The sequence below is a fragment of the Theropithecus gelada genome, chromosome 9 (assembly GCF_003255815.1).
Source record: "Theropithecus gelada isolate Dixy chromosome 9, Tgel_1.0, whole genome shotgun sequence".
NCBI classification, from domain to species: domain Eukaryota; kingdom Metazoa; phylum Chordata; class Mammalia; order Primates; family Cercopithecidae; genus Theropithecus; species Theropithecus gelada.
In genome coordinates this window covers 116,150,277-116,175,127 of record NC_037677.1, presented here as the reverse complement: position 1 = coordinate 116,175,127, position 24,851 = coordinate 116,150,277, and the positions used below count along the sequence as shown (strand labels likewise).

The 24,851-nt window shown below is 38.4% G+C and overlaps 1 protein-coding gene across 9 annotated transcripts; it reads left to right on the top strand.

The window, feature by feature from the left end:
- TIAL1 (TIA1 cytotoxic granule associated RNA binding protein like 1) lies at positions 1–24,043 on the top strand. 9 transcript variants are annotated; one of them, XM_025396553.1, is made up of 13 exons: positions 1–596; positions 3,568–3,629; positions 8,998–9,094; positions 14,913–15,062; positions 15,298–15,352; positions 15,512–15,599; positions 17,518–17,593; positions 18,687–18,795; positions 19,803–19,898; positions 20,001–20,085; positions 20,331–20,454; positions 20,785–20,924; positions 21,693–24,043. In XM_025396553.1, the coding sequence occupies exons 3-13, from the start codon at positions 9,083–9,085 to the stop codon at positions 21,784–21,786; spliced, it is 1,029 nt and encodes a 342-aa protein (XP_025252338.1). In that variant the 5' UTR covers positions 1–596; positions 3,568–3,629; positions 8,998–9,082; the 3' UTR covers positions 21,787–24,043. The 9 variants fall into 9 exon arrangements, with proteins under 9 accessions (XP_025252338.1, XP_025252340.1, XP_025252341.1 ...); XM_025396555.1 differs by lacking the exon at positions 3,568–3,629 and adding an exon at positions 16,990–17,057 and having other exon boundaries at positions 14,964–15,062; positions 21,713–22,814; XM_025396556.1 differs by lacking the exon at positions 3,568–3,629 and adding an exon at positions 16,682–17,057 and having other exon boundaries at positions 14,964–15,062; positions 21,713–22,814.
- Positions 24,044–24,851: the final 808 nt, after the last annotated feature.

Genomic DNA, 24,851 nt, shown 5'->3' with positions numbered 1-24,851 from the left:
TCTTCGTGTCCCAGCGCGGGCGGTCGCCGGCGGTTCCTCTGGACTACAGGTTCCAGCAGTCCTATGCAGAAGTGCTTCCCTTTCTCATTTCCAGGACCACAATTCCCAGAGACTTCGGCTTCACGGCGTTTCTCTTTTTGCCCGATCTCTCCTGGAGCTGGCTGGGCTTCGGCCGGCCAGAGGCCCACAGCGACGACGTGATCCGTCGTGAGCGGGTCCCAGAGTTTCCTCGGCGGCCCTTTTTTCTCTCCCCTCGGTCGTCCCCCTTGCCGGCTGTCGCGGCTGGCCTGAGCAGTGACCTGGCGGGTCGCGCCTGCGCTCTGCCCTGTTTCCTGCCTGGCTGGTGGCGGCGGCCATTTTGTTCATCCTCCTCCTCCTCCTGCTCCTCCTGGTTGGAGCGCAGTGTCCGGAGCGGGCTGGGGGGAGAGAGCCCGAGAGCAGGGTTCGGTACCTTTTCCTCTGTCCCCAGCCGGTGCCCAGAGCCCCCCTCCCCTTCCTCCCCACCCCCTCCCCTCCCCAGCCCTGCCCTCCCCCTTGTCCCGGGATCGCTCCGTCGCACCCACCATGATGGAAGACGACGGGCAGCCCCGGACTCTGTGAGTACCCGAGACGAGGGGTGCCAGGCGCCAAGAGGCCCGGGCACCGCGGGACGCTAAGGGAGGGAGCAGGAGAGACTGGGTCGAAGCCGGGACTCTAGGCGGCTCCCTGACCAGGGCGGCGTGGACGCGAAGTGCATTCCTCATCTGTCCCCTTTTCCTTGGGAAGGAAATCCTCCCTTCCCCCAAACACAGTCACTTCCTGGGGTCTGGGGCTTGTCTCGACCTTGTTCTCTGGCGCCCTTCTTTGCATGCCCTCCCTAGGCCGGGTTTCTGCACGGCTGAGGCTGTCAGGCCCAGGAGAACTCCTGCACCCCCTGCGCGTTGGGCACCCTGGGCTGGGCCTGGAGCTGCCGGTGCCCACGGGGAAAGGGCCTGGCGGGGGTGGGATTGGGGGTGGGCCCCGCGGGCCCCGAGAAATTAGTACTCACCCCTTACACGTTCTCAGCTCTAGTCGCTCCCGGCTCTTCTCCCCAGCTAAGCTCTCGGAGGAAGCAGGACACTCTTTTACCACTCAAGCCCCTTCTCTCTTTATGCCCCACGTGCCCCCGCCCACGCTGTCAGAAACACCCGCCTAGCGCCCGCTACTTTTGAAGTGCATAAGGGATACCTTTTGCTGCCCGAGCATCTTTCCCTTCTTGGATAAAGAAGTTTACTTTGAGCGCTCCCTACGCTAAACTGACAACCAGTTGTTAAACTCCTTTTGCTCTCTAGGTGTTGCCTCTTCCTAATCTGTTTGTGCGTCGAAACCTTCAGAGTTGGCTAAAATTATGTCTTCATCCGCTATTTGATGTGTGTCTTCTGAACGCTTTTTCTCCTCTCTCGCTGTTGCTTTTTACCTGAAGCCCAATCTAATGAATGAATTCTATCTTACAACCACTTAATTCTGGTTTCCTTCCTTTCCCAATGAAGAGTGATGACTCAGCATTTGCATTCCTTTCTGAGTAGTGTGGCACTCCTTTCTTCTGCATCTTTTTGTTTGTTTGTTTTTTAAGTCTGACTAGTTTTTAATTAAATGTTTAAGTTGGGCACCCTAATTTCCCGGCCTTTCCAGGTTCAGCACTCCTACCTTGAGTACCAAGGAGTCAGATCGCTGCTTTGTTTCTCTTGCCTCTCCTGGTATTGATAGGATCATAGTCCACTTGGCTCTGCTGTCTGATGGGGAAATTACTTTTTGGGGAATAGATAAGGTGGATGGGCACTCGAGAAGTTTGACTAGCTTCACATGTCTTCACTCCTACCAAAGAAAGGATGCTCAGTAAAGAAGACAGATGTTCAATATTGATAGAGATTTCTTTGTGTGTGGCCTTGTACAGGAATAAATGTGTTCTCTAACGTCTCACTAAAGAATCCATCCCGTTTTGAGAATCTGAGGCCTACTGAAGCACATCAAATGCTTCAATGAAATGCTTGTTTAGTAGAACGTCTTTGTGTTTTGTGTTGCCTTCCATTTCTGCCTTCTCTCCCTAGAAGAAAGAATTGGGACACACTTAAAATTTGTCCTTCAGGCCAGGCGCGGTGGCTCACACCTGTAATCCCAGCACTTTGGGAGGCCGAGGCGGGCAGATCACGAGGTCAAGAGATCGAGACTATCCTGGCCAACATGGTGAAACTACGTCTCTACTAAAAATACAAAAATTAGCTGGGCGTGGTGGTGCGCGCCTGTAGTCTCTGCTACTCAGGAGGCTGAGGCAGGAGAATCGCTTGAACCCTGGAGGTGGAGGTTGCGGTGAGCCAAGATCGCACCACTGCACTCCAGACCGGCGACAGAGCGAGACTCTGTCTAAACAATTAAAAAAAAAAAAGAAAGAAAGAAATTTGTCCTTCAACATCTGTTGAAGCCAAGACTTGGTGTTGAGTTACAGTGTGTACTTTGATATAAGCATCTGGGAAAGCTAGACTTAAAGACTAGCTAACATGTATTTAACAAAGATAAAAGTTACATCGTATCTAAAAATCTGAAGTGTCATCATCACACACTGAATGATTGATAAATACTCATGGTAGGGGTCTCATTTACTGTATCTGTCTGTTCCTTACCAAGAGGAATGTCTGGTTTTGTAGTGCTCAAGAATGTGCTTTTTTGATGTCTTTTATTTATCTTTGCATCTGCCTTGTCTTCATCCCTATCAGAGTTTCTCCTTGAGACTAATAAGCTAACTTCTTTGTCACTTATTTCCTTCCTCTACCTTCTCTAATCTCTTGTTCTTTCTTTGAAACAGTTAAGTTGTCTATGTTTACAGTTCTCTAAAACTGTGACATGTGTTCATATGAATAAATAGACATCTTAAGCTCTGTTGTTTTGTATGTCAGTACGTGTTTACTATTCTGTCTTCCTTTTTACTTCTCCCACCCTTTCCCATGGGGACTTTTTCTTTTTCTTTCTTTTTTTTTTTTTTTTTTTTTAAGAGAAGGACTACTACATCTTCCTAGGTCTTATCCCTGCAGCACTTAGTTCACTGCCTGGAACATAAGAGGTACTCAGTGTTTCTACAATGATTGTACTTCTTTCATTAAATTAGTATTAAGTTCTTTTTTAAAAGTCCTGGTTGAACTAAGATTGTAGGCAGACATTACTGTCACACGTGGTGCAGTCTGTTGACTTTTATATATTTTTTAAAACCTTCAAATGTAAAATCTTGAGATAAAAACAAATGTTTCACAATTGGGATTTTTATTAGAGTTTAATACAAATAATGCATAGTAGTTTTTCCAAGAGTACGTTTTACATATTCTCAAAGGGTTCTATTAGATATAAGTAACATGATGAAAACTTTGAACATGATTTTAGACGTTGGTATCTAGTAGGGTTTTATTTTGTTTATGGAGATCTTATATTTTACATTGTGAGCTATGGATTAGGTTTTTCAAGTGGCCAGTATGTTTTAAAAGAATGTGTTCTTAACAAAGCTTATCTTAAATTGTTTCCTTAAGATGCCTGTGTGTTACTAGTGAGGTTTTTTTCCTGCAGACACACACAAGCTAAGACATATGGTTCTATCTTCAGAAAACAATATGGTGTTTAGAGCCTAGGTAGGTCTTTAAATATTCATTACCTACAGTATTACTAATTTATTTGATGGTATTTAAAGTGGCATAGAATTGCTTTGATGTTGAGCCTAAATTTCTATTTGTCATATAGTTGCTTTAAAGGTCTGTTTTCTGATGTTCTTCATTCTCATTTGACATTTATTTTGGGGTATTATGCATTGAGTAACTTGTGATCTAAAAAAACAAACAAGATCATGCTGTGTAATACTGGTGTTGGAACTGGACTGTCTGACACCTGCCTTGTGGGACACACGTTTCAGGCTTGGGTTGTGTGTAGCTTTGTAGTGCAGTGATTTGATCCATGGTATATCTGAATCTACAATATGACACTAAATTGTAATAGTGTTTTATTGTAGCTTATTTTCTTCGTTTATCTGATGCACCAAAATTGCTAGGAATTCATGTAATACCATGTTATGCAATCCCTTCCTTTAAGGCAATTCTTTCTTCCTGGAAATAAGCTAATGATTTAGAGTATAATCTGAATAAGAGCAAAGCAGAAGAAAATTCTATAAAATATTACAAAATTGACTGGCTATACCATGGATTTGTCTATACTGTTGCTATAATCAAGCCCCTCATTCAAATTCAACTTAATCATATTCTTTGTTTCTTTAAAGTAAGAGTGAGTGTGTGTGTGTGTGTGTGTGTGTAAATGTGAATATCTCATATATATAGTTGGTCAATTTAGTTGTACCTCCTGCAACTCTCTTCCATCATACCTTCTTTCTAAAATGAAATACTGTACTGACGAACAATTAATTAGAGATCTACTGAAGAATATTATTGCAAAATCTCTTCTTGTATAGGACTTGTCAAGAACAAAAGCAGAACTGTTACGGAAATTTAGGTATAGTGTTTTGTGTGAAAATGCTGATAATTTCAGCCTTGGTAGGGCTACTCTTTTCAGAGTGAGAGCACATTCAGTGTTGAAAAGTGTCATTAGTCTTCTGAAAGGCATGATATTCTTAACTTAAAATTCTGCCCAGTCAGACACAAGTAGTAGTTTGGCAATGTGAACTTCTGCCTACTGTGAAAGTTTCTAGCCTCAAATTGGATTTTAACCCTGATGCTAGGGATAAAGGTGTCATTTTCAGTTTTTAATGCTTCAGTTCCTACAGTTCCTGTTCTTAGAAGACAAAATAGACTCTAAGGTATGCCTCTTTTAAATTTTTTCCTAATCATTCTGGTATTTCCTAAGTGTTTACTCTTTGAATTGACCTCTCAATACAAAAATTGGAGCCATTTGTCTTTTTTCTGTTATTTCGTATATGTTCTTTAGGTAGAAATTATATATTTAAAGACTTGGAACTTTAGGTTGACTACTTCATAACCAGAGCAGAAAGAAAGTGAAGTGTAGAAGCTGTAATTTGGAAAGAATAAAGATATCATTTCAATGAACTACCAAGAGATGATCTTACTAGGTCAGGCATTGAACTTTGTCTTAAATATTTTTGTTAGTATTCACTTTGGGACAGATTATTTTATGATAATGTAAAGGTACTTAAAACAGAATAGAACAGTACTTTAAAAGCTATACAATAATGTCTCAAGTGTTATGATGCATAAAGGCAAATGTAAATGAAAAAGCAATCTGAAATTTGGGTACAAGAACTCAGTAAAAGAAAAGGCAGTCTGAAATTTGGGTAAAGTTTAGGTGAAATTATATAATGAATCATGGCCTTTTAATCCTGGTAAATTAAGATATTGTGTGTGTTGTTATGGAAGGCCTTTCATGTTAGTTTTTGAAATTGAGTTTGCTGCTTAACACTTAACTTTGAGTGAAGATAATTTGAAAAATAGGAAACCTTAACACTGGATCTTTTAATAAATATTTCATGACATTCTAAACTTAGATATTAACATTTTCATCTTTGCCTTCAGTGCTAGAAATGTAAATTAATGTATCTAAATATGCCTCTAGAAATTCTTTAAGATCTGTAACTGACAGGAAATAGGTTGACTTGGAATAAGGATTTATTTTTGTTTTTCAGATGAAGTTTCGCTCTTGTTATCCAGGCTGGAGTGCAATGGCATGATCTCAGCCCACTGCAACCTCCGCCTCCCGGATTCAAGCGATTCTCCTGCGTCAGCCTCTCCCAAGTAGCTGGGATTGCAGGCGCCTGCCACCACGCCTGGCTAATTTTTTGTATTTTTAGTAGAGACGGGGTTTCACCATGTTGGCCAGGCTGGTCTTGAACTCCTGACCTCAAGTGATCCACTCTGCCATGGCTTCCCAGAGTGTTAGGATTACAGGTGTGAGCCACCGCACCTGGCGGAATAAAGATCTTATTAAGCAGTGACAGCTTTTATTGTGACTATTAGATACAGAAGGTAACTAATGCCCATACAGTTTTTCCTGAAGAAATCGATGTTTATACAGTAATGGAAATAGAAAACTATTTAAAATGTGTTATATTAAAGTGATAATTCTATTTTAATTTTATTATTAGCTAGCTTCAATACGTGAAATTGAGTTTTATCCATCCGTCTTTTCTCTTAGAAATGAGCCAACTAGCCTTTTAGGCAAGGAACCTAATGTTTAGAAGCTCAAGATCGCTTGTTCGTTTTTCTTTCTTTTTTTGGAGATGGAGTCTCACTGTGTCCCCCGGGCTGGAGTGCAGTGATGAGATCTTGGCTCACTGCAACCTCCGCCTCCCAGGTTCAAGCGATTCTCCTACCTCAGCCTCCCGAGTAGCTGGGATTATAGGTGTGCGCCACCACACCCGGCTAATTTTTGTATTTTTAGTAGAGATGGGGTTTCACCATGTTGGTCAGGCTGGTCTCAAACTCCTGACCTCATGATCCGCCCGCCTTAGCCTCCCAAAGTGCTGGGATTACAGGCATGAGCCACCGTGCCCGGTCAATTGTTCATTTTTCTTACAGGTAGGTCTACTCTGTACAAAAAGAAATCATTTCAGAGATACAGGCTTACAAACGCCTACGAGTTAAGAAGGGGCAAGCAGTCTATGGCTGGCTCATAACCCAATAACCTTTTACTCCTGCTGGAAAAAGTGTGTCACTACATTTGCCTGCTGATGGATCGGCTCTTTAATTAGGAGGAAAAGGTGGCACAGTGAACGTAAACCAGTTTGTCACTTGTTTAGTCCTCTATTTAAGTAATATTGGATGTGTGTTTCAATTTTAGAGCAGGTACACTAAGGTTATTAGTACTCATTGCAATAAAATTCTTAACTGGAAAATTGCTACTAATTCTTAATTGGATCTTTTCAGTTTTTTACTTAACCTAAACTTTCTCAGTCTATTTTTCCCTTTGAGTATTCCATTTTAAAGCATATTGTGTATTTAATGTGGCAACTATGTTGCAAGTCTTATTTTGGTCTTAATACTCAGTTTCCAGATGTAATATATTACAAGTAGAAAAAGAAATTTACTTTCCAGAATGAACTTTGTTAAATTTTACAGATATTGTTTGGTTTATGAGGTTGTTCATAATGGATGCGAATTTGAGGAATTATGCATAGAATACCAGAAAGACTTAAGTGTTTGGCAATTTATTGAGATAAATTAAGATAAATCGATAGAACAAGACATAAACCAAGGTGGTCATCTCTGCGTGGTGAAGTAGCATTTTTTTCTTTTCTTTTTTAAACTTTCCTGTATTTAAAATCTTTTACACAAAACACATACATTCAATTTGTAATTAGAAAAAAAAAACCCAAATTTTTAAGTGTCCATAGTCAAAAATATACCTGGATTTGTCTTAATTTTTCTCTGAATTTCTTAAGAAATCTTTGTATTTGCTTTTTTATCTACATTAAGATACATTTTGTTGGCTGGGCATGGTGGCTCACTCCTGTAAATCCCAGCATTTTGGGAGGCCCAGGCGGGTGGATCACTTGAGGTCAGGAGTTTGAGACTAGCCAGGCCAACATGGTGAAACCCCGTCTCTACTAAAAATACAAAAATTAGACGGGCGTGGTGGTGGGCGCCTGTAGTCCCAGCTACCTGGGAGGCTGAGGCAGGAGAATTGCTTGAACCTGGGAGGAGGAGGTTGCAGTGAGCCAAGATTGCACCACTGCACTCCAGCCTGGGCGACAGAGTGAGACTCCATCTCAAAAAAATGCATATATATTTTGTTGATTCTGATGCATTTTAGACTAGGAAATTTTATATTTTTCCCTGCTCTCCTAAAATGAAGTAGTGAAGACATCATTGCAAGTAACCTTACTTAGCCAAAAACAAAACAACAAAAACCCTCCACCCTCTGTATGTTTTACTATAACTTTACTCTAATTCTGTTCTTTGTTCATGTAATTGCTTTGGTTGGGAGTCTAAGATAAACTCACTTTATGTTTAATATCCTATTACAATCAGGTGTTTTAATGAATTAGTATTTGTTGTATTTGTGTGTGTGTGTGTGTGTGTGTGTGTGTGCTATAAATTATTTTTAATTAGAAATTGTAGTTATCTTGAGACCGGTTTAAAATTTTAACAATTAGAATAAGATGAGAAAATTATATCCAGGATACAGAATAATAATGCCATTGGGGTATACAAGATCACATTGATTTGTTTTTTAAATGTCTTTCAGAGTGGTATTTTAGTGGCCTAAGAACAATTGTTATTTTCCTAAATAAGGGTTAATCTTACTTTCATAGGATCAGGTTTAATTGGAGAAATTTTATTGAAAACAGAGGAAGTTAAAGTGAAATAAAAGGTGGCCGGGTGCGATGGCTCACACCTGTAATTCTAGCACTTTGGGAGGCCAAGGCGGACCGATCACCTGAGGTCAGGTGTTCGAGACCTGCCTGACCAATATGATGAAACCCCGTCTCTGCTAAGAACACAAAAATTAGTCAGGCATGGTGGCATGCACCTGTAATCCCAGCTACTCGGGAGACTGAGACAGGAAAATTGTTTGAATCTGGGAGGCGGAGGTTGCAGTGAGCTGAGATCATGCCATTGCACTCCAGCCTGGGCAGGCAGCAAGAGCAAAACTCCGGCCGGGCGCGGTGGCTCAAGCCTGTAATCCCAGCGCTTTGGGAGGCCGAGACAGGCGGATCACAAGGTCAGGAGATCGAGACCATCCTGGCTAACACGGTGAAACCCCGTCTCTACTAAAAAATACAAAAATCTAGCCGGGCGAGGTGGCGGGCACCTGTAGTCCCAGTTACTCAGGAGGCTGAGGCAGGAGAATGGTGTGAACCCGGGAGGCGGAGCTTGCAGTGAGCTGAGATCCGGCCACTGCACTCCAGCCTGGGCGACAGAGCGAGACTCCGTCTCAAAAAAAAAAAAAAAAAGAAAAAGAAAAGGTGATGAATTAAATAACACATTAGAGCCAGAGCTAAAGGAAAAATTGCTGATAACGTATTTTTTTCTTGTGCAGATACGTAGGTAACCTTTCCAGAGATGTGACAGAAGTCCTTATACTTCAGTTGTTCAGTCAGATTGGACCCTGTAAAAGCTGTAAAATGATAACAGAGGTAAGATCTTCCCAGTTCCATGTGCTGACAATTAGCATGATGGGTTGATTAGCATGATTTTAAAATTGCGTTATAAGCCTCAAGTTATTCTGGTGGAGAGATTTGTGTTGTGTTGACTTATTACTTTGCTTTGGCTCACAAACTAGGCTTAGGATAGAGTTTTATTTGAGAGGGCAAAGTTTCTGTGCTGTTAATCTCAAACGGTCATTCTTTGTGGTGTGGTTATCTTGAAGTGATTCTGCTTTTAGAACACTATTAGAGCTCATTTCAGAGTGGTGAAAAACTGGAAAGTATTTCATACAATTCCAATAAGAATGTTAACGATTTGGACAGTATATGTTCGTGTGCGAGAACACGAGGTTATATGTGTAGTGTGCAGGACTGTTTGTCTCTTGTGTCTGTAGCAAATACTTAACCTTTTTATGCTTTCCTGCTAAGACTGTAGCAGCACCCGATGAGTCATGTTTTAGGCTTTTTTTCCTTGTCTTTTCGTTCATTGATCAGCTTTTTTTTTTTTTTTTTTTCTTTTTGTCTGTTTACTCTGTACTAGATACTGCAGTAAGTGCTAGAGATCCACTGGTGAATAAAGATAATTCCTTGTCCCATAGAATGTTACAGTTTAGTAGGGAGACAAAGGAGTTAGCAGGCACTTAGGATATAGGATAATAAAGGCTCGGCCGGGTGCGGTGGCTCAAGCCTGTAATCCTAGCACTTTGGGAGGCCGAGACGGGCGGATCACGAGGTCAGGAGATCGAGACCATCCTGGCTAACACGGTGAAACCCCGTCTCTACTAAAAAATACAAAAAACTAGCCGGGCGAGGTGGCTGGCGCCTGTAGTCCCAGCTACTCGGGAGGCTGAGGCAGGAGAATAGCGTAAACCCGGGAGGCGGAGCTTGCAGTGAGCTGAGATCCGGCCACTGCACTCCAGTCTGGGCGACAGAGCGAGACTCCGTCTCAAAAAAAAAAAAAAAAAAAAAAAAAAAAAAAAAAGGATAATAAAGGCTCCAGAAGCAGACAACTTAAAGTGCTGTGGGAGCAAATGGGTATCCAGCGCAGCCTGAGATCAGCGAGTGGCTTGTTGGAGGAGTCACTGCCTAGGCAGAAACCTTAAAAGGATAGTAGTACATATTGGCTAGAAAGGAATTGAGGGAAGAAGGGATTCCAAATAAAGGGAACTTTGATCCAGGTTGGTAGGGAGAGCAGGAGTGCTTAGGGCAGAGAGGGAAAAATAGAACCTGTAGCATTGTTGTAGTTAAAAATGGGATTAGTCAGAAGAGATGGCAGGAGTGTATGGAAAGGGCTAGAAACTGTGCTGAGAAGTAAGTTTGGTACTGAAACGGAGAGCTGTTAAAAACCTTTAAAGTGCTTTGGCCTTTTGATTATCTTTCCCAACTAATGACAGTCATCATTTTGTTCTGGTGTATTATATTTTTCTTTCCTGCCTTTAATTATTTGTGCTTTCATCGATCAAAAATTTCCTTTGCACTAGGCACTATACAAGGTACTGGAGATATAATGGAGAGACAGCCAAATGAGTTCCCCAAGCAAATGGGGATGTAAGCCATGAAGAGAATAAAACCGAGTTCTGTGATGGCTAGGTGATGAGAGATGTCACCTCTTTGAGCTGAGACGAGTAACAAGATGGTGCTATCTATGGTAACAGCTGGAGGCAGAGGAAACAGCAAATACAAAAGTCTTGAGTTGGTAATGAACTTGTGTTTGTGGAATCAAAGGCTGATTACTAGAGTCTGGTGAGGGATGGAGGGAAATGAGTCTAACTAACAGCAGGATTCAGAATCACAGGGCATTATGGGCCATGACATAGTTTGGGTTTTACTCTGGTTGCAGTGGCAGACCAGTGGAGGGGCTTAAGCAGGGGGATGAGGTGCCAAGATTTGTATTTTTAAGCTTACTACTCTTTGTAGAGAATGTCTGTTATATGGAGAATAGATTATAGTGGGCAAGAGCAGAAGGAGAAAAACCATCTGGATTTGCTTCACTAGTCTAGGTAAGAGATGATGGAGGCTTATTCTCAAACGTGCTAGCCGAAGTCAAGATAAGGACAGAGGTTGATAGATTTGGAATATATTTTGGAGGTAGAATTGATAGGACTAGGTTGGCTGTGGGACATAGGGAAAGGAAGATATCGGGAAATACCCTAAGATTCATGTTAATGCAGTTGCATAGGTGGTAATGCTATTTATTTGCTAAAATGGGGGTGACGTGTTGGATGTCACCACAGGGAGTGGTGTTAATCGGGAATTGTGTTTTGGCAATGTTAGATTTAAGACATGAGTTAGACATTGAAGTGGACGTTAGATTAGGCAGTTGGATAAAGTAGTTTGGAATTCTGGAGAGACCAATGCTGAAGCTTGCAGTGGTATTTGAAGCCATGGGACTAGGTGAGTTCACAGAGAGAGAATGATGGTGAAGAAGAGCACAGAGGCCATAAGTTCTGAGCCCTGGACCAGCTCAACATTTAGAGTTTGCATAAAGGAAGAAAGATCCTATGGTGAGGAAACAGGAAAACCTGAGTGTGGTAGGATACAGAGAAGAGAATGTTTAAAGGAGGATGGTGGTCAGCTGTAGTGAATTCTGCTTGGAAGTAAAGATTAGGATGGAAAAGGGATCACAGATGCAGCAGAGAGGTCATTGTTGAGCTCTACATGCAGTTTCAGTGGCATGGTTGGCTTAGAAGCCGACAGAAGTAGGTTTAGGAGAGAACGCGTTGTGAGAAAGTGGGGAAAGAGTCACTAGAAAATTTTTGAGAAACATTTGATAAAGATTTATTTTAACAGTATTTTTTAAAACCGCATGTATACATATAGCTATTTGAAGGGTAGAGGGACTCGAAATGAATTTTCATAACTTCCGTATTCTAGAACTCTTAGATTTGAACTTGTAAAGTCTCATATTTCTCTGTCTTGACATTTATGTCATCCAACAAAAATTGGTGACAACACTAAATAAGGTAGGGACATAATTGATTTCTTTTTTTTTTTAAGAGACAGGGTCTGACTCTGTCGTCCAGGCCGGAGTGCAGTGGTGCCATCATGGCTCACTGCAGCCTCCAACTCCTGGGTTCAAGCGATCCTCCCACCTCAGTCTCCCAAGTAGCTGGGACAACACCACGACACTTAGTTCATTTTTAAATGTTTTTGTAGAGATTAGTTTCACCATGTTACCCAGGCTGGTCTTGAACTCCTAGGCTCAAGTGATCCTCCTACCTCATCCTGCTAAAGTGCTGAGATTATAGGCATGAGCCACTGCACCCAGCCATAATTGATTTTTTTTTTTTTGAGACGGAGTCTCGCTGTGTTGCCCAGGCTGGAGTGCAATGGCATGATCTCGGCTCACCACAGCCTCGGCCTCCTGGGTTCAAGTGATTCTCCTGCCTTAGCCTCCTGAGTGAGACTACAGGTGCGTGCCACCAAGCCCCGCTAATTTTTTTTTTTTTGTATTTTTAGCAGAGACTGAGTTTCACCATGTTGGCCAGGATGGTCTTGATCTTCTGACCTTGTGAACCGCCCACCTCGGCCTCCCAAAGTGCTGGGGTTACAGGCAGGAGCACTTTTTTTGTGTTTTTTTTTTTGAGACAGATTCTGGCTCTGTCGCCCAGGCTGGAGTGCAATGGCACAATCTTGGCTCACTGCAACCTCTGCCTTCCAGGTTTAAACGATTCTTCTGCCTCAGCCTCCTGAGTAGCTGGGATTATAGACATCCACCACCAAACCCGGCTGATTTTTGGAATTTTTGGTAGAGATGGGGTCTCACTGTGTTGGTCAGGCTGGTCTCGAACTCCTGACCTCAAGTCATCCAGCTGCCTCAGCCTCCCAAAGTGCTGGGATTACAGGTGTGAGCCACTGTGCCCAGCCCATAATTGATTTTTAGGATGTCCCTTGGTGGTGTAAATAAGAAGCTTCCAAAGGGTATAAACTCTAATACAGAGTATCTAGCAGCTATTTATTTTTCTTTCATAAATTTCATTTCAGTATGTGAGAAATCCTTTTTCCCCATAGTTTTATGATTTTTTTTACTTTGGATTTGTTATCATAGATTCTAGCTTTCCTTATACAATACAAATATGTATTATTGATTCTAAGTCAAATTTTTTTAGAGTTTTATTATCTCTGATAGTTGGGATGTGACTTAGAAATAAATGGTGTCTTAAATTAGGTGAAATGCAGTGTGATGTGAATATATGAAGTATGTGATATCAATGAATATATGTGTATATGTACATGCACGTGCATACATTGATTGGGAGCTGGCCTGCTATTAGATAGATTTGAAATTGGTGTTCACGAGTAGACTAGTTTCCTAAAGTGTATGGGATTGTCATAGATCTACCATTGGACCCCTGTATGTTTTGCTGTGATTATCAATGTTTTCCTTCGAGATCATTGGGGCAAAAGAGATAGGAGTGAAAGGAAAACTCAACTGGCACAATTTTAGCCTCTTATTTATTTTGATGTCCTTTCTTCAGTGAATATTTATGGTAAATGTAATAACTCTTTTACAAGAAGAATTTACATGTGTGTTTTAATTTGAAGTCTTCCCCCATTTCCTTTCTTTACCTCTTAAGAACAGCATTCACGTGGCTACAACAGTAGGATTTTGTATGAGAGCCCATAGTTTTGTTGTCAGTATTAACGATCCCACTTTTTTTCCCTCAAGGAAATGCCTTCTGGTTCCTTTGCCACTGTTGTTTAGACGTCTTATTTTGGATTTTTCTTCTAAAACTTTCCTGGAATGAAAAACTGTGGTTGTTGAAAAGATCTTTATTTTATCTGGTATATTTATCCCTTGTAAGTCCAACTAGAATTCCACATTTTAAATATTATTCTTATAGGGCATTTTACATTGAATAATGATAACTGTTTGTAGCCTTACATAAAAATATATACTTGTACAGTTGTGCAGCTCTTCAGTATAGGTTGCAGTTTCATAGAAATTCGTTTCCAGTTTGGTTGTCAGGTGAGAATGTTGCTATAGCTTGGGTAGTACTACTTTCTTCACATCTTTATAAATGTGTTTTAGGTAACTACTGTCAAGCATAGGGTTGCAGAACATATTTAATATAGATTTTTTATATGGTGTTTTTATTATGTAAAATTGTAGCTTTGTCTTGGAATATTTTATTCAGATACATTTTCAGAACCTCTTTTCCTGATCACCGCTGTTGTTTCTCTGATCTTTGGAAGACCAAATTCAAAGTATATAGAATCTTCAGTACATTAGACTATTTTGGAAGGTAGGGAATTCATTTCAGTCGCTGGTTGTAAAGCTTAAATTTTCCTGTTTTTATTTTCATTCTTTCCATATCCAGAAAAGAAATCAATAAAATTCAGTCTTTGTAGCAGTATAGAATTCCATCATTTGTAGTATTGATCCTAATTTTGATCAGGAGTAGTTTATAAAGTTGGTTCATTCTGTATTTCTGTATCCTGGGATACCACTTACAGAGGATTATGATGCATAAGTAGAACATATTTTAAAAATAATGTTGGAGAAGGAAAGCAATGGTAAGGAGTGGTCCTCATCAGATCTGAGTTTGAGGTTTTGTTTGGTTTAATATAAGCTTCTATTTTATATTTAACAGACTTCACCAGAATTCTTTATTTTCATTTAATACTGATGCTCATGATTCTACAACTGCTTTTATAGTTCCGTTTGAGTTCAGTAGTATTCTGAGGTGCAAAGTCAGGTTTAGCTTTAAATCTTATTTTAAAAGTGTTAGGCTTTCATAAGCTTATGCAGTCTCACCTTGTACATTCCTAGCTGTCAGTAATGTTTTTTCCTGGATTTTCTTCTCAGCAACCCGATAGCAGAAGGGTCAACTCTTCTGTTGGATTTTCTGTTTTGCAGCATACAAGCAATGACCCATATTGCTTTGTGGAATTTTATGAACACAGAGATGCAGCTGCTGCATTAGCTGCTATGAATGGGAGAAAAATTTTGGGAAAGGTAAGATAATAGGATGATGGCACCTTATGAGTACATATATTTGCATGTCAAACTAGTTTGTATTCTTTCTAGGCAAATTTTTGAACAGATACTCGGCTGCTGAGTGATGGTTTTGTTTTATTCAGCTTAGTGCTTTTACAAAAATAACCCTGCTTGATAAATGATTTGATAAGTGGTAAGTGTTGTAACTCATGACATGCCTAATAATTTTATTAAATATAATCTTTATTTTTAGGAGGTCAAAGTAAACTGGGCAACCACACCAAGTAGCCAGAAAAAAGATACTTCCAGTAAGTACTCCTGCTGCATTTTACTGTGGAAGAGTTCTGAAATTATCCAGGAAGCATTACCAGCTTAAATAGGGTTTTTTTCCCTCCTCTAGAGTTGCCTTAAAAAGGTTTTAGTGGCTGACTTCTTAAGTATTTGATTACCAAATGCTCTGATTTCAGATCACTTCCATGTGTTTGTTGGGGATTTGAGTCCAGAAATTACAACAGAAGATATCAAATCAGCATTTGCCCCCTTTGGTAAAATATCGTAAGTATCATAATCAGTACTACACTCAGTTGTGATAGGCAGAATTGTATATGATTAACTTATAATTGAATTAAGATTTTCTTTCTCTAGTTAGTATGGTTTTGTTTTGTTTTGTTATTTTTTATTTATTTATTTTGGTTTGTTTTGAGTAGTGGATGTTGTTGAAAATGTTAATGTCATTTCAGTGTCTTGGGGTCTCGTTTTCATCTAATCCTGTGTATAATATGTTAAAAAAATTTAAGTGATTCTGTTTGTTATCTTTGAAGCAGATGTTTGAATGGTAAAACTTATAAAGTCTAGCTTTTTTGTCATGTGTTTTCAAAATTTGGTGGTTTAGGATAATGAGTTAATCAAAAGTAAATGTGATTTATACTGTGTAAGAGTTGAATAACTTTTATAGGAGGAATTTATAAATGGGAGAGTAGGTAAATCCTTGAATATATTGTGATTAAATTGGAAATGTTCATGTTTTATTATGATAAATGTGTTTTTGATATTTTAGCTGTAAGTGAAAAGTACTGTTATACTATTAAAATGTTTCAATGTATGAGTCATAAATGTGGGTTTAATTAGTAGATGTTTTTTGTTAGTGATATTTGATTCTACTAGTTAAGAGGCAAATGTGGTTTGATTTTTAACAACATTTATGCTCAGATTTTACTGTTGTTACTTGGTTAAAAAAAATATATTGGAAAACTAAAAATGATTATGAATTGTAGAAAATGTTTATCATAATTTATCTTTCTGATTAAAATCAGTTTATTTTGTATATTTCCTGTAGATTTAAATTAAACATCTTAGTACTACTTTACAGGAAAGTGTTTCAACTAAGAACAACAATATTTTCTCTATTCAATTTGTTGTTCTATAGATTTAATTTATTTAAAAGATTTAATTCTTAACTTTCTGTTTTGATATTTGCTTTGCTTTTTAATCTAAATGTGGTAAGTAGTACTATTTTAAAAATCAATATAAAAATAATACAGGTTGCTGTTTTTCAATCTTTATTTATACCTGAGACCTGCAGTTTTTCTTAAGTCCAAGTCACAATTAAAAGTAATAGCATTCTGGTTATTTTGCAGAATTGCTCATAAGAATGGACAGGATCTTGAAGGCTAACTGCAAGGAACTGTGCACACTGGAACTCAGTTGTAGATTTTTTTTCTCATTTCTATTTATTCTTATTATACATTATTTATATATACATATTTTAGTATTTACATTTTAACATTCTATATTCAGTGGAGTTCTATATTTCCAATCATTTAACTTACTCACTAAAATTTCTGTGTAAATTTGTTGTTTTCGTACTGGTGTGCTTAGCATTGTTGTTAGTTTTTTATTCTCCTTTCTTAAATTTCTGAAAATGTCAATTTTTCAAAATTTACAGCTGCCCAAACTCCAAAATGATGGTAGAGAATTGACCAAGAAAAATAAAGAAATCTGTTAACAGGCCATGTATGCCTTTTTAATTCCTATTTTTTCCTCTTTTTCAATTTTTTAATATTTCATATATTTTGTATCACTAGGCAGAAGACATTTAACTATTTAGAGATTGCATGGTAAAGTAGTTAGTATTGTTACAGTAATTTATAGAATCAGTAAACCTTAGAGGACACTAGTAAATAGAATATTAGAAAGGGAAACTGTTGTTCCTATTAATCTTCAAATTTGAGCATTTAGTTTAGAAAGCACAGGCTATTTGATTAGGTTGCATGTTTATTACATGTTTTTGTCCTACTGCTTTTTTCTAACAGGTAAAGAAGCATTAGGGAGAGTTCAGGAATGGTTGTAGTTAATTAGGGCTAACTGGAATTTTATTTTAAAAATGCTCACAATACAGTGTGTGTGGTTCCTTTTAGTTTTTATTTTGAGGGTGGCTCTTACTTCCCTCATTTAGCTGTGCTTCTTTTCACAGGGATGCCCGGGTAGTTAAAGACATGGCAACTGGAAAATCCAAAGGCTATGGTTTTGTATCTTTTTATAACAAACTGGTACGTTCTTCCATCTCAATTTATATTTTTTAATACTAAATTCAGTCATTAGTTACTTAATGTATTGAATCTGAAACTTGAATATACTTGAATGTTAACTGCAAACACAACTTTTATGTAATGTTATGTATGTTTTAATAATAGAATATAATTTCATTCTTTCATAAACTCGAAAATAAATAGCTAGAAAAAGAATGATTATACTATAAGGAAGATTATTAAAATTGTGTTTGTACATTGGTAAAGGTCAGATGGATTTAGAAGTAAAGCCCAAGTCTAGGACAGATGAGCTAATCTGAGAATTTAGAGAGTAGATAAATTATATTCAGTTTTAACCGTGAAAATCTCAGTTTTAACTCTTCCTTTTAAATTACTATTGATACTCTTATATGACTGGGATGTTAGTGACTACAGCAAATTATATAAATAAAAATTTAAGCAATTCATCTTGATTTTTGCATATATTCTTTGTAAAAGAGGTACCAAAGTAAGCATTTGTGTTAACTATAACATTAAATAATAAAGTGGGCTTTGATTTTAAAGCAGTTTCAATAACTTAAATCACCTTTTTTTTTTTTTTTTGAGATAGTCTCACTCTGTTGCCCAGGCTGGAGTCCAGTGGCACCGTCTCAGCCCACTGCAACCTCCGCCTCCCGAGTTCAAGCAATTCTGCTGCCTCAGCCTCCGGAGTAGCTGGGATTACAGGCGTGTGCCACTAAACCCAGCTAATTTTTATATTTTTAGTAGAGACATGGTTTCACTTGTGTTGGCCAGGCTAGTCTCAAACTCCTGACCTCAAGTGATCCTCCTTCCTGCCTTGGCCTCCCAAAGTGCTGGGATTACAGGTCATCTACATTTTATTGAAGTGGTAAGATAAAGGGCCAGAGTATCTGTTTTTGCTTAGATTGAATCACTCAAGTTCAAATCATTTTCTAGTTGGTAATAGTTCAGTTTTGTTTTGTTTAGGATGTTTAGTGAATTCATCTACTGATTTGTATTGGATCCAGCAGTGCCGATGCTTTATTTAATCGTGCTGAGTCTTATTTATCACTATTTTCTTTGTGATTGTGCTTTCTTTCTTTTTTATCCATAGGATGCAGAAAATGCGATTGTGCATATGGGAGGTCAGTGGTTGGGTGGTCGTCAAATCCGAACCAACTGGGCCACACGTAAACCACCTGCACCTAAAAGTACACAAGAAAGTAAGATATATCCACTGTATGTGTTAAAATTATAGATTCTTCACAAAATCATGTATCATGTATTCATCTAGTCTCAATTTCTGATTTATTTATTTAAGAGACAGGATCTGGCTCTGTTGCCCAGGCTGGTGTGCAGTGGTGTGATCTTGGCTCACTGTGGCCTGAAAGTCCTGGGTATAAGTGATCCTTTCACCTCAGCCTCCTGAGTAACTGGGACTACAGGGACATGCCACCATGCCCAGCTTATTTTTAAATTTTTAATAGAGACAGGGTCTGGTTATGTTGTCCAGGCTGGACTTAGTATTTAATTAGTGTTGCAAGACACTAATTTCATTTTATGTTTCATTATCTGAAAATAATTGGGCTATGATATAAGTATTTTTGGAGCTGTGAATCACCTGATTTTATAGATCAAGTCTGTGTCAAATCATAGCATCAATAAAAATTATATTTTCTCCTCCCATTGAGGTATATCTTTTTTTTTTTTTTTTTTTTTTAAGGCGGAGTCTCGCTCTGTCACCCAGTCTGGAGTGCAGTGGTGTGATCTCGGTTCACTGCAACCTTTGCCTCCCAGGTTCAAGCGATTCTCCTGCCTCAGCCTCCTGAGTGGCTGGGATCACAGGCGTGTGCCACCACACCCAGCCAATTTTTGTATTTTTAGTAGAGATAGGGTTTCACCGTATTGGTCAGGCTGGTCTCGAGCTCTTGACCTCGTGATCCACCCACCTCAGTCTCCCAAAGTGCTGGGATTATAGGTGTGAGCCACTGCACCCTGCCTTAATTTTTGAATTTTTAGTAGAGACAGGGTTTCGTCATGATGGCCAGGCTGGTGTCGAACTCCTGACCTCACGTGATCCACCCACCTCAGCCTCCTAGAGTGCTGGGATTACAGGCGTGAGCCACTGCGCCCAGCCTGAGGCATATCTTAATAGTATATAGTAATTAACAAAAGACAGTTTTATAGTACCATATAACAGTCAACGTTTTTGTTTTGTTTCTGCATACAGACAACACTAAGCAGTTGAGATTTGAAGATGTAGTAAACCAGTCAAGTCCAAAAAATTGTACTGTGTACTGTGGAGGAATTGCGTCTGGGTTAACAGGTACAATGTTTGGCTTTCTAATCACCTCTGAGGAGCTTCATCACTATTATGAATTTCATGATACACATCAGCCATGTTTTATTTGTATGTTTTGTTTTATAGATCAGCTTATGAGACAGACATTCTCACCATTTGGACAAATTATGGAAATAAGAGTTTTCCCAGAAAAGGGCTATTCATTTGTCAGGTAACACTCTACTTGAAATATCATTATTACTCTGACATTTGATTCATTCTTTTCACTTACGTTCCCCAGTGTATCAGTGTCTGTTATTTTAGTGCTTCTTTGCAATATAGAAGTTTAAGCTACCTACTTAATGTACTTTAGAAAAAAGTACCAACTTGCAGGTATAAACTGATGAGTCTCCATATTACTTACTGTGTTAGGTTCTTAAAAAATAAAAAACAAAACCTATCATTTTTCTTTCTTAGATTTTCAACCCATGAAAGTGCAGCCCATGCCATTGTTTCGGTGAACGGTACTACGATTGAAGGACATGTGGTTAAATGCTATTGGGGTAAAGAATCTCCTGATATGACTAAAAACTTCCAACAGGTAATTCGATTTTTCATAGCACCTTTTAAGGTTTCCATCTTACATATCACATAAAAAGCTTTGGAAACTCTGTAAAATAAACAATAAAATAAAGCATATAGCTACTTTCAGTTGATTGTATTTCAAAATTGATTATTTGCGGTATTAACTGAATCTTAATACTTTCTTTTCACAGGTGTCACCACCCCAATAAACTTAGACAATGATAAATAACAGAGTCCTATTCACATAAGGGTGCTTACTTAGTTTTTCTCTTCCTTGTCTCCCACTCTTTCTTCATATACGGTGTTTCTTACGTGTTCCCTAAAACAATAATTTGCTTTTTCCTAGGTCGACTATAGTCAGTGGGGCCAATGGAGCCAAGTGTATGGAAACCCACAACAGTATGGACAGTATATGGCAAATGGGTGGCAAGTACCGCCTTATGGAGTATACGGGCAACCATGGAATCAACAAGGATTTGGAGTAGAGTAAGTTGTTTGGGTTATTCCAGTATAGAAACATATGGTTCTGAAAAAATAAATAAAAGTGTGTTTTCCTAAGGAGAATCTATTTTAATTATATACATTGAGCTATTTGGCATTATGAGCATTATAGAAACAAATCTAACAAAATATGATTTATGAGGCTAAGGAATTACTTCTCATTACCTAGGTAGAAAGGAGGGATTGGGATAACATTTAGTGTGTCCTCTATGATCCCTGTAAGCAGTTGGTAGAATTTGATTTACATTTGTGATATACTTTTATTTATTTTTGCATGTGAAAGATCTTTGTCCAGGTATATGCAGAAGTTTGATGGTTTTATGCCTATGTGGTATGTGTGAGAAATCTGAGGTTTGTGTGATACAAAGTAACTGCCTTTTTTTTTTTTTTTTTCCTTTTTGTTGATAAGAGTGGGTTCCTCCTTTGTAATTCCCCCACCCAGGGCCAGCCCATACCTTTATTTTCTGATTTCTTCCTTTGAGAGTCTTTCCAACATGAACTTGTGTTTTTAAAATTTGTTATGTAATAGATGATGATGTATTTTTAAAAAATTAGTTTGCAGATACTCCTTAGACATCATTGTGCTAAGTTGTGGTTGTCTTAAAAATATCGAAGACTAATACATATATCATTTATTTCTTTGATCTATTTGTTGTAGGTGTGTTGATTTCTGGTTTTCTATTCTGTGATTAGGCTCTGCTTGATTTTTGTGTAAATACATACGTGATTTTTTCTTTCTTGTGTTTGCTGAAGATTTTTTTTTTTCTTCCAAGTCAATCACCTTCTGCTGCTTGGATGGGTGGATTTGGTGCTCAGCCTCCCCAAGGACAAGCTCCTCCCCCTGTAATACCTCCTCCTAACCAAGCTGGATATGGTATGGCAAGTTACCAAACACAGTGAGCCGGGACTCTTAAAAAAAATTGTAATTCACGATAGGCTTCGATTTCCTGTGACACTCTGAAGACATGAAAGTAGACATCGGAAAATGAAAATATTTATTTTAAAAATTGAAATGTTTGGAACCTTTAGCACAGATTTGCTTTGGTGAAGGACACATGTCTTCTAGTTCTGCCTTTTTAAGTTTTTGTTCATGATGGATATGAACATGATTTTTCTTTGTGTACAAAAACTAAAATAAAGTCAATAAAGACAATTCTGACTACAAATTTTGATATAGGAAAAATGGCTAATACATTTTGATTCTTAGATACTATTCCATTTTTATCTTGCTGTTCAGTATTTTAACTCACTGTGTTTTTAAAAGAGCAAAAAAGGGAGGATCGTGAAAACCTGGGAATCACATATAAGTTCATCCTGAATCTTGATACTCCCCTCCCCTTCCCTGAGGTGGACCACATTTGAAGTCAGCAGAGAAAAAGTGTGATATTCAGAAGAAATGCGTGATTTTGGAGTCGCTTTGGAGGAAATATTTTCTTTCTCTATGCCTAAAGAAACTGAAGCCAGACTGAAGTTTTGCACCCTAAAAAAGGAACAGCATTGTTTGAGTTACTTGAGCAAATGTCGGTGGTCCACGTTAAACATATTTTTAAAACTTCCAAAAGTGTCGATTATTAAAATTGTAGTATATTACATTTCATTTTGGGGGGAAATTCCAAGTATGGTGTTTGTATTAAAGTCAGACAGTCATACTTGTGCTTTTACATGAAGTTTAAATGATACACATTGTAAATATTCAATAACTACAGTGTTTAAAAAGCATGCTTCAACATAGAAGTAGCAGCAATGTAATTATTTGAAGTAACACTTAACACACTCCACTGCATTGAATGCAGTGGATTGATCAGAATGTTAAGACTGACATTTCCAAGGTTGGCTACTATGTAAAATTAAAATTACACAAATTGTGCAGAAAAAGCCTTAATTTTAATTTCATACAAATCTTTGATGCATTAGTATGTTCTAAAATGTCACTGGGAATTAGTTTTGTTTTTTTGTTTTGTTTTGTTTTTTGCTTTACATTACTTGGTATGTAAATACCTTGATTAAAACCTTATAAACCAATTTCAAGGTTACTATAAGTTGTATAGTACAAGTGTTTTTTAAAAATCTTGGGGTGTTTTTAAAAATTAAGATATATTTTGCCCAATAATTTTTTTAACAAGATTGCTAAAAACATCTTATTTAGACACTTCAATGTACCAATTTATAATTGGATATTCAGTTTAAATAGTACACAGAGTTGTGGCTTTTATTTTCAATTAATTTTTTCCTTGTGGGCAGTGTGCATGGTATCAAAAGCCTGAGCAGAGGCTTAAGTTGTATGTGTGCAGAGTTTGTAAAGGAATCAGTTGGAAGATGCAGAAGACTGAGGTTTGCTTTTAAGGTATTTTTCAGGCTGTGTGGGTAAAATTTGCCTCAAATTTCTATCAAACAGGAATGTAAAATAGATAAAATCCTATGTATTTGAATTGTCAGAGCTAGGGAGTGCAAATGTCTTGGCAATGTATTCAAAATACTGGCCTGGGCACCAAAGAGTGCCTTTTACAGTTACGTAGTAAGATGCAATTGGTACCCACAAATTACTGTTTTCTAAACATTTGAAGTCTTACAATTAGCTTTAAAATAATGATGATTTTATAAATTGGTGATCACAATAATTTTGGTATTACTTTCCTCCTTTTCCCACTTAGCAATATAGCCAAATGTATTCAACATAAAAATTCATAGGGTCTAAAGTTTATAGTTGGGCCAAATTTTTTTATGGCACCTTAGTTTTTAGTAAAACATAATGGTCATCTATTACACTCTTCTGTTATAAAACATACCCTTATTTCTTTTGTTTATAGTATCTTTGAGGAATGTTTTTGGAAAAGTTAATTTATATTTTATAGGGAGAACACTCAATAAATTATGTTAACTGTGCCCCCGAGTTAAAAATTTTATGAATATATGTGAAACTTGAACAGCTGAAGACTTTTTTTAATTGATAAAATTAAAAATGCTCAGTATGCCTGTTTTGGTCTGCCAGTAAATTAAGTAGCTTATTGAGATAACTAACAGCTAAATATAGCTGTAGTGTTTCCTGACTGTATATTCTATGATTTAATAAAAATTATCCAGACTAGTTATATTGCCACAGTAAACATGTGACTGAAGTGTCCTTCATCTTAATCTGAAAGAGGGCAAAATTTCATGATCAGTTAATGGAAGTTATTTCATATTAAGTTTTTTTTTTGTTTTTTTTTTTTAGACGGAGTCTTGCCTTGTCACCAGGCTGGACTACAGTGGCAAGAACTTGGCTCACTGCAGCCTCCGCTTCCCAGGTTCAAGTGATTCTCCTGCCTCAGCCTCCTGAGTAGCTAGGATTATAGTCATGTGCCACCATGCCCAGCTAATTTTTTTGTATTTTTAGTAGAGATGGAGTTTCACCCTGTTGGCCAGGATGGTCTCAATCTCCTGACCTTGTGATCCGCCCGCCTCAGTCTCCCAAAGTGCTGGGATTACAGGCGTGAGCCACAGCGTCCGGCCCTTTTTTTTTTTTTGAGGCGGCGGCTTGCTCTGTTGCCAGGCTGGAATGCAGTGGTGCCATCTCAGCTCACTGCAACCTCCGCCTCCCGGGTTTAAGCGATTCTTCTGCCTCAGCCTTCCAAGTAGATGGGACTACAGATGCATGCCACCATGTCTGGCTAATTTTTGTATTTTTAGTAGAGACAGGGTTTCACCATGTTGGCCAGGATGGTCTCAATCTTCTGACCTCATTATCCACCCGCCTTGGCCTCCCAAGGTGCTGGGATTACAGGCGTGAGCCACTGCACCCGGCCATTAAGTGGTTTTTAAAATACAAAGCTACTTATCCAAATGAAATGTACCATTTAAAAACTATGACTGGGCCGGGCGCAGTGGCTCAGCCTGACCAACATGGTAAAACCCCATCTCCACTAAAAATACAAA

Coding starts and splice junctions, on each gene's coding strand:
- TIAL1 (XM_025396549.1), top strand. CDS start 565: ATGATGGAAGACGACGGGCAGCCCCGGACTCT. Junction 9,095..14,912: donor GCTGTAAAATGATAACAGAG/GTAAGATCTTCC, acceptor TTTTCTTCTCAG/CAACCCGATAGCAGAAGGGT. Junction 20,925..21,712: donor CAACAAGGATTTGGAGTAGA/GTAAGTTGTTTG, acceptor TTTTCTTCCAAG/TCAATCACCTTCTGCTGCTT.